This window comes from Pinus tabuliformis, chromosome Q (genome assembly GCF_031772625.1).
Source record: "Pinus tabuliformis cultivar Carrire ecotype Pingquan chromosome Q, CPIR1, whole genome shotgun sequence".
NCBI lineage: Eukaryota > Viridiplantae > Streptophyta > Pinopsida > Pinales > Pinaceae > Pinus > Pinus tabuliformis.
In genome coordinates, this window is record NC_142296.1 from 35620566 (window position 1) to 35631366 (window position 10801).

General features: G+C 32.8%; 1 protein-coding gene across 1 annotated transcript; it reads left to right on the forward strand.

The window, feature by feature from the left end:
* Positions 1-5191: 5191 nt before the first annotated feature.
* LOC149218149 (chalcone--flavanone isomerase 2-like) lies at positions 5192-7924 on the forward strand. Its single transcript, XM_089386493.1, is given in 4 exon segments — positions 5192-5225; positions 5369-5490; positions 6324-6449; positions 7871-7924. Coding segments are annotated over 4 exon segments (336 nt in total).
* Positions 7925-10801: the final 2877 nt, after the last annotated feature.

Genomic DNA, 10801 nt, shown 5'->3' on the forward strand with positions numbered 1-10801 from the left:
TTAATGATTATCTAACCATATGTAAATTTAATTAATAAGCATATAAAAACATTAATACTTACAATATAATAATATTTCTAACCATGGATATTCATGCCCACTTTACCATAGATATTATTAACTTGTAAATATGATTTGTCATAATACCATGGGCCAATACCATAGCTCATCAATACCTCTTGCCCAAAAACCATCTCTCATTTCACAATCAAAGTATTTTATAATTACTTTTGAGATATATCTAAACCCTCTATCACATTAAATTATATATGATATAAATAATAGCTATATTAAGATCCATTTCACCATATAAATTAAAATAATAATTTTGTAATCATTTAAATTAGCACTTACAATCATGGATATTTATCCTCATTTTCCTATAGATTTTATACTGCAGGCTAATAATATGGTTCATCAATACCATATATATTACATTTTGGCATGAAAGAGACACTGGCCAACCGAGTTTGGAAGAGATGTTGTAATGTCCTGTTATGCTATGTTATCAAAACATTTTGACTTGATTAAATTACATAAAAATAAAAGTAAAAGTAAAAAAACAAAATTATGAAATAAAATTATTAATTAAAACATTTTGGCTAAGCAAAATTACACAAAAATAAAAATTAATTTTTTTTTTTAATTAATTAATAAAATTATTAATCATAACTTTTAAGTATTAATAGTTAAACAAGCTTAGATCCATCTTAACGATGGATCTATCAAGCTACGAGAGGGATCAAATCTCTAGAGGTGCAAACATTTCCTCAGGTTTTGCACTCAAAAAAGAGGTTTGCGCCTTGGGAGATTTGATCCCTCTAGGCCCTTCAGAGAGCCAGAGTTAAGATGAATCTAAGATGGTAATATCAATACAACTTGAGTGGGAATAATGGTTAAGAGCATGTGTTTCCTCCTAAAAAGTCACAGGTTCAAGCCAGAGGGGAGGTAGAGTATGTATGCCTTCATAGACTTAGCAGTCAAATCACTACGCGGAGAAATTAAATAGGGGATTATTCACAATCCTATGTCCTAAACCTTCCCTTGTGTACTAATTAAAAATAATAATAATAAATCATTTTCAATTTTTTTAAATAAAAATAATATTAATGATAATCCCCAATCAAGTGTTACCTCGCCACCTCCCATTTCGATTTAAGAGGGGGGGTGGCATGGCTATCCCACTCGATGAAATAACACATGTTAAATTGTATTCATTCACTTCTCATTTAGATGGAAACATGTTCCATGTATGCACGCTCATGGCTAGATAACCTCAACTTCATGCTCTTTTGTAGTCCCTGCGTCATCTACCCACCACAAGTGGGATACTTCCACCGTGGTGCATGCTTTATGGAGTTTAAATTTTCCTGTCACAACCCCATGTTCTACGGAAACTCTTGTGTCTCATCTCTTGTACAAGGGAAATCCTTCTCATATGGTAATGGTTATGTGAGAACTATAATACATGGTGATAATGACTCCTAGGACGTTAGCCTTCAATGCATGCACCTAATGTCGAACATCCTCGTGAAGAGCAGGGTGACTATAGATGGGGAGGAAATATCTGGAACATTGGACGTGGAATGAAAGAGGCTGGAACAGGGGTGGGAGGTGCTTGAAGACGCCTTGTCCTCAACTTGAAGCATTTCAAGGCCCTATGGGTTGGCCATTATTCGATAATTCAATTTATGTCCAACTTCTACAACTCCTTCAACTCTTTCGATCTTTCAGCTTTTTCATGGTGGACTATAGCCCATAGTTTATAGATTGTCTGTTGTGTATACTAGTATTGGTGTTATTAATTTTTTATGGCTATCGAACCTACCCCCGAGTCCCTCCTTATCCACTAATCCTATGTTTCAATTTGTTAGAGTTCGCTCTAGACTTCCTTGACAATTAAGAAATTTAATAAATTATTAAAACAATTAAGTATTATAAGTAAATTTATTAACAATAAAAATAATAATAATGAATTTAAATTAAAATCATTTAGATGGTCGGCTTCCCAACTTGACAACTCACCTAACCATATTTATGGCTCCCACTCCTCTTCTTTGTAAATCAGTCCTGATGATAAGTCTTGGTCTAGACTCGAAATGTCGACAAATTAAAGATGAAGATTGTGGAATATCCGAATTAAATTTCTCAAAAACCACACCACAGAAATCTGCAAACCATTAACTAAGTCTTAATTTGGAAACCCATATTACTTTATATCTTATCTTACTGTCTTATTGATTTCTTTATCTATTGTGGGTTATCCACACTCTGGACTATTGTGCCTCACAAAAGGATGCATTGTATTCAAGGGTTTGGTGGCAAAGGCCCTCTAGGAGAACTATGAGCTCAATCCCATGCTCAATCTTTTCACAAATATTTTCCACTCTTTCACCCCTCTCGAAATCCAAGAGGAAATTCGACAACTAGAAGCCTTGACCACTAATGACTGCCACACTTACTCTGATTCCGAAATCCAAGTCGAAGTAGCCAATTGGGTTCATAACCCTAGGAATACTAGGGCAAGATGGGGTCAATTTCCTAATTCCATTATCCTCCACTAGCAAATAAATACAATCCTAGGCAAGGTCCTAAGGAAAAACAAAAGGATTGCAATGAAATCATCTCCTTTTTCAATGAAATCTAGCAAGTCCAATGCCATCAAAAATCTTCTCTCATCAGTTTTCATGCTCAGATAGTGCACATAGAGGGCGTCTCCTGAAACCTCCAACCCCAGTAGGTACAAGCACCCAGGATCTGGCCCCGGTCACTTCATCTGATACTTAATGTCTCTTTCAACCTCTTGGCTCATGTCTTTTACTTTTAGTGTTATATTTTATTTTAGAATTTATGTATTTAGTAGTAAATTATTTTTACATTTTGATAGACCTAAAATTTTATCAGTCGTCAACAATTCTAGTTTCCCTTGTGACGAACTGCAATAGATCTTAGATTAAAAAATGATATCTGATTTTGTATGATGAAATTTTGAGGAAATAAAATCTTAAATTAACAACAACAACAATAATAATTTCTCAAATAAACTAGAAATCAAATTCATGTATGAAACCATTTTGTTGTTGTAATAAGGGATTAAAGTCTACAAAGCCTATGATCTCTTGTGAGGAAGCACACATTCTTAACCATTAGGCCCACTCAAGTTGTACGATAATAAGTTATTTTTAAGGTCACGACCAAGCTAAACAATGAGACCCTCTTATTTATAGGACAGGGGTGTGCCTCTAACTAACATTTTGACATAAACATATATATAAATCAACCTATAGACACGAATATTCAAAGTAAATAAATTTCATAAAAATCCCAACAAAAATGTCTTTTAGAAACCATGGGGAGGGGTGGCAGGAGGGTGAGGTGTGCTCTATGGCCTTGAAGAATTTAAAGTTGTAGAGTATTCACGGAGCTTATGATGCATGACAAACAACCAATCTGAAGCTTATGCCCTCTACCGAAGGACTCAATTAGCTAAATAAAAACACATATATTCTCACTATTTTGGGAGACTCCCTCACTATTTTGGGAGACTCCCTCCTTATTCAACATTTGGTGAAGGGTTCCTTTCCAAGGGAAAACAATAGAAAGTATTATGAAAATAATTAGGAAAGCAGCAGAAGGGCTATCTGCAATAGCATATTTCCATGTTCTTTGTTATCTCAATAAAGATGTGGACTTATGTGCTAGTTAAGGGTGTAAACTCTCCTATTCCTTGAAACTACATGGATTGGTATTGCACATTTATGAAGGATTGCATTATCAATTAGTAATAGTATGGCATGTAATTTTTTTTGGTGGGTCAGTTTTGTAAGGTATATACCTACAAAACCCTATTTTTTGTTGTCTAGTTTAGAGTCCCTTTGGAAAATTTTATACGTTTGCTAAATAAGAGGGCCAAGATTTTTTTTTTTGAAGATATAGCTATGTACTACCTAGAGTATTTGTTGTGATCTAAGAGTAGACTTGCATATAAACATAATATTCTAATTCTAGGTAAAAAAAAAAACAAAACAAAAAAATCATGGGGCATTCAAATTGTACAAATTACACAACTCAAATTTAAGATTCCAAGAAATCCCTACTAAATTCCAACTAGAAACTATGACTGGACTATGCTAGAGAATCATTAGACTACACTCTAAATTTAATTCTATAAATAAGTATGACTGCCACTATTAATATTTATCCTCTTAACCATTAGTCCCCACCTATGGGACTAGGCATGACTCTAGCAATCAAGCTGACTTGTTATTAATTTCATTTTTGACCCCATATATATATATATATATATATATATATATATATATATATATATATTCCGTGAAGCCCTAATAAGCAAGGAATGTATATTTTCATTTTATATAACTTTAAAAAGCATTAAACAATGACTTCGCCTTTATGGCAGGGTTCACTTATCTACACGTAATTATGTTTTAGTTTATACTGACATGCATCCAAATTTTAGTGTGCTTTTAATGATCTATGTTAAAATATTTTCCCACCTATTGATTCAACTGGATGATCTATATTAAAACATTTTCCCATCTATTGAGTCAACTAACTTGACTCAATATATTAGATCTTTAATTTTATTAGGTCGATAGGTCTTTCTTTTGAATCAATGCACCTCTTATTTTCGTCTACACTACTTGTTTCCGCCTGACATCTGTTCACAGATTTTTACGCCCACTCTTTTGCTCTCCACTTGACATCAGTGTGCACCATTTTTATGTCGAAGTTTCAAGAGGGTTTGTCTAAATTCTTCATGGAGTTTATGGTAGTGAACACGATTCTTATGGTGTACGATTGCACGACAAAGACTCTGTCGATGGCAACAAACATCCAAAATCGCCAATACACCTGTCGTCTCTAGTTGCTACATTCTTCTCCTCGCTGCTTGACATCTATGCACATCATTTTCTCCTCAACCCTGCTACCACCATAATTTCAGCTAAAAATGGATATGTGTGACCTTGCAGTTGTGAACTATGGTTTAATGATGGTCAAGAGATGTTCGATATCTATTACAAAAATCATAATATCTGAAGCTTTGTCTCAAAAGGCTCCTTCCTTAATTTCTGCAATTTATTTTCCTGACTGTGGAGTTTGATTTTTTTATGTGCCAGATTTATGTTGCATTAATATTGTCTAAATCCAATGCATAGCAGCAATAATGATGGGTTCAATGGCCAATGGGATGGATGTTGAAGGTATCACATTTCCTCCTATAGTGGCACCCCTAGAATCTAGCAAGGAACTCGTCCTTAGAGGAGCTGGTAAGGCACTACGTATGCCCATGCAACTCCATGGGATTTCTCAGTTATGTTTGCCATAATTCTTCTTGTATTTGCAGGTGTTCGAGGGCTCATGATCAAGGGGAAATTCATCACATTTACAACAATTGGTGTTTATATCAAGAAGTCCATTATCCCCCACCTTCGTTTCAAATGGAAGAACAACACGATTGAAGAGATGGTGAATATGGTGGATTTTTTCATGGACGTTGTCACCTACAAGTTTGCTATATCCATGGGCATGGATTCCTGCTTAGGTTAAGTCTGTTATGAATATAACTATTAAATTTATGTTTATCTGTGCATATAAGTCTCAACATACCATTGTTTTTATGGAAAGGTTTTCTACAAAGAGTGATTTATTCTTACTATCATATCATATTATTATATAATAATGGTTGTTTAGTTGAATGTGATTATGCATGCTTTCTTAGACTTTATATCGTGTGAGTGTATAAATCAACCATTTTATATACTTAGAATGGATTTTACAATTGTAAAATCTCCTTTCTCCTTTGCCAATATGCACCACAATTGCACATACAGTTACATGGGTGGAATTTCTATTAATGATTTGGTAAACATGGGTGGAATTTCTACCAATGATTTGGTATTTGTGGAATACCTTGGTTTAGTGTTTTGATTAAATATTGATATCCATGGATAATTTATTTTAAAGATTGATATTCATGTATAATTTCTCTTGAGTTCTTAGATCGTGATAGATTTGAGATGAGTTTTTGGGGTTTAATACATTTGAGATTGAAGTTTTGTTTTTTTTTTTTGGTTTTTTTAATTGACCTTAGAGAATTTTTCTTCTCTTATAAGTTTGAAAATTTGCTTCTCTTAGAACTCTGAAAACATTTTTCTTCTCTTAAAAGTTTGAAATGAGGTGGTTGTGGGAATCAGAAACTTGCAGGTCCATATGAGAATTTCGTGAGAGTAACACTCATCTTACTGCTCTCGGGAGCTTAGTCCTCTAAAAAAGTGATCGAAGGATGTAAGGAAGCTTAGGAAGCTACATGCATATATGGCGAAGCTAAAGCCAATGTGGTCGAGTAGTTTAAATAGATTTTTAAGGACCAAAATTTCCCCCCTAGTTCCTCCATGTTGTTTACTATTTCACCTACTAGGCTAGTGGTATGTATGATCAGTATCTCATCTTGCATAATTCATAATCTCTTGCTTCGGTCTGTCTATGGAAGGATGTTGATTAATTAGTTTGTGTTGGCAAATTGCGTTCTCTAAAGATGGTTTGATTCCCGAGAAGGCCACAATAGTGATAAAGAACAGGATCATGGTTGAAGTGGTCCTCGCATCTATCATTAGAAAAAATAGTGTATCTTCTGCCGCCAATAATTCAATCGCAAATCGGGTCTCCAAGCTGGTAAGTGCCTATAAATAAAATTCATTGTATGGGAATATACGAAAATTTTGCATTGATATAGTTTGGAAGTTTCAGTGATCCACATGTTTGTTTTTGGTTTGTGTGTTGTGTGTATTGAATGTGTACAATAACACACCCATATGAACTTCAAGGATAAAAGGTGAAACTTGGAGCTTCTAAACATGGAAATGCATCTTTATTTGATCAATTCCATTCAAATAGTATTAATTGAGCCGAGAGGCTCATTCTAAGTATATAAAATGGTTGAGTTCCATGTTTAGAAGCTCCAAGTTTCAAGGTTGAAACTTGGAGCTTCTAAACATGGAAATGAATCTTTATTTGATCAATTCCATTAAAAACCCATTTCTCAAGCACATATCAGACCAAGATTTAGATGGCTCTATGTTGGATATATGAACTCAACTACAAGAAGCAGAAACCACCCTCCCAATTTTTATTCGAAACAAGATTGAAACTCCTAAGACCTATTGCTTTAGGGATTCTCAGGTAAATTTTAGTTAGGAATATTGAAATCTGCAGATTCTTTAACTTTGAAACCTTGAGCTTCTAAAAATGGAAATGATTTTTCAATTAATGGATTCTATTAAAAATCCTTTCTCAACCATTTACCAGATTGAAAAAAAAAAAAAAAAAAGATATAGACGAGTAATTGAAATTTTCGTTGGTTAGAAATTTTGGGAAATAATTCATCCCACAGTGGGATTCATTGTTCACTGAATTTTTTTTAGTCTCTGTCAATGTTAAAGAAGAAAAGGAGTAGAAAACCGTCTAATGGCTTCTCACTTTTCCTTTCTAAATTGGGCTCACCCTACATTTCATCTTTCGTCCCCAACTTTTGTTAAGGAAAAGTGGCCCAACACAAGCACAACTCTTGAAAATAGCGGGTAATCCATATAGTGCTCCTTATGGTCATTGTTGGTTTTATTTGAGGAAATTCAATGTAAAGATTATGGGCATCAAGAAAATGCTATATACAATGAGCTTGATGTCCAAAATTGACTTTCTCTTGTTAAGTATAATTATTAGCTTTCGACAAACTTAGTTGTTTCCATTTGTGTTTCGTTTTCTTGACTTGCTCGTATCAAGTATAATTATCAATTTTTGACAAACTCTATTGTTGCCATCTATGTTTTCATTTTCTTGTATTCCACAGCTTAAGTTTCCTTTTGAAAAGCCCTTTTATGGCCTTTGTTCATCCAAGGCTTAATCCTCATTACAAAATTTCATTATTCTGGTTAAAAAAATATTTTTGGTAGGGATAATTTAATGACCTTTTTATCCATTATATTTCACAGAATATGTTTTGAAAGTATATAGTTTTGTTGGGACATAGAAAAAAAAAATGCAGAATTTTCAAGGGCTTAGTTTTCAACTTTTCCGGGTAATTATCAGATTTTGACAAACTATGTTGTTTCCATTTTCATTTTTGTTTTCTTGTATGCCACAATTTAAGATAATCTTCGCATCTTCATTGGAGAAAATGTCCAGAAATTTTCCTTTTGAAAAGTCCTTTTATGGCCTTTGTTCATCCAAGACTTAACCTTCATTACAAAATTTCATTATTCTGGTTTAAAAAAAAAAAATTGGTAGGGGTAATTTAATGGCATTTTTTATTCGTTAAATTTTGCAGACTATGTTTTTATTCCTTATTTTGTGTATTTTGTGAGTGGTGTATCAAATCTGTTTTTTAATTTGGATTATATATGAAATTAAAATAACACCATTTATCATTCATATATAAATTAAAATACCCTGTAAATAGATTTTAACTAATTTTTGGAAAAAAAAAAGTATTAATTGAGCCGAGAGGCTCATTCTACAGCTCAATACGATGTGTAACTCTATCTGTCCGTCATCAAAGTTGAATTTTTTCTTATGTCAGCCAAAATAAAAATTTTAAAAATCAAAAAAATAAATAAAAAATAAATAACTATACAAAACATTTAAATAATGTGTGCTCATAAAAAAATTGCAACTAAAGAAATTGCAAGTGAAGAAATTGGATCCCTCTCGGCTCATGTTAAACCCATATTTAAGATGGATCTATGCTAGTTAATAATATAATTTAGACTGTAAATTTTATAATCCAATCATTTTAATTGAGTTTAAATGTTGGTTTCCAACACTTATTATTCTCTATTTTTAGTATTTTGTTATAGGTATATCAAATTAGTGTTTTTAGTTTCAGATCGAGAATATATATATATATATATATATATATATATCATCTTTTACAATATTTATATAAATTAAAATATGCCAATATATATGACATATGGCATACATATCTACAAATGCGTTCCTCATACAATTTTCCCAATTTAAGAAACCTATCAGTGTCTCTTTGCACCTTTTGGGGAAATTTCTAGCTATAAATTTCAAACAATAATTGCTTCGATGTCTGTTTTTCATCTTCTGCATTGTGTCTTCCATCTTCCTGCAACACAGTCATATTTATTAGATCAATCCACTTCCAACTCTTATCATTGAAATCCTGGTGGAACAGATGTCAGATGCCTATCTTTTCCATAATAAATCCAAACCATTGGGTTTTTGCTGTGGTCGGCTGGGTAAACTCACTAAAGTTGTAATTTTCACCGAAACAAGGGACATGGATCGATATAACGGCAAAAACAAATACAAGATTGATACAACCATAGACATTTTAGATCAAGCGGTTTGGTGAATAATTAGTTTCTTCAATTGTATGAATGGGTTCAAATGTTATAAATAGTAAGTATGTATTGTTTATGAGATAATAATATTTTATATAAATTTGAACATTTTCTAATTAAATAATAATAATAATAATAATAATAATAATAATTTCTTTTATGTAAAATGCTAGTATACTAGTTCTATATTTTTTAATAATACAATGTTCTTTGAAAATTTGATTTTAATTTAATAATAATAATAATAATTTCTTTATGCAAAATGTGATTGACAGTTGACTATGTATTGTTTTTGGAGTCTCTACCCTCAATGATGTTAGGTGGTACAAAGAATTCAAGCTTAGTTACATTGTCTAAATTGTAGAATTTTCTCTACAAATCAGCTAGCTCATTGATATCATGTAGAAATTTCACCTGCAGATCCAACTGATATATGCAATGTACTAAAGCATAATACTAGATCTACATCTACCATAAATTTAGTAGAAGCTTAATTGAACATGAGCAACATCAAGCATGTACACATATAACTGATAAGAAGGAATCAATCACACATAACACAGAAGAATTTACCTGGGGAAAGCACCTGCCTAAAACCCCATCTCTGTGTTATCACACAAGTGGAAATATAGTTCGGATTACACAAAGCCTTAGCTCGGAAGCTATCCAGCTGTCAGTACAATTCCTCTTCTGCTCATAGACAGTCAAAGGCTTCTCACAAACCTTCTCCTCTGCCCTCCAAGCCTCCTATTTCCTTGTGCAATTCCCTTGGGGTCCAGTGCTGCCACCTGTGTGAATTGGCCTCTTCACACACTCACTAACCTCTGATCTAACTGTAAAAACTTGAAGGAGATAAATCCTCATCATGGATGAGCTTCCTTTATAGGAAAAATATTCATCCAACTAATAGTACACTATCCCTTCTCTGATCTCAACTAGGTCTCTGTCTGAACTGACATGCATGAGTTATTTAAGCTATAATATTCAGATAACTGAAAATACCAGTTGTTACATGCATGCAAGAATTAACAAATTGAATCTCATTAATTTAACAACTTGTTAAATTTATCTAACTGGACTTGACTCAGTTAACTGAGCCAACTAATTACAACTCATCCTCATCCTTTAACTGATGGTTAAACCCCTCAATCAAAGGAGAAACTGTTGCATGTCCTCACATAGATTTCAAGTTCATAATTCCTTAACTAATTAACTCAAACTGAATTAATTAATTAATTTTCAAATTGCTGTTAATATCAAATTCGAATTTTACTTCTTATTTCTAGTCCAGGACTGACTAAAATAGGAATCCACACTGCACTGCTAAAAATAGAACTTCTATTTTTAGCAGTTCCATTTTTCATTCCCTGTTGCCCAATCCAGCATTGGTACCCAAATTGCTATTTTTA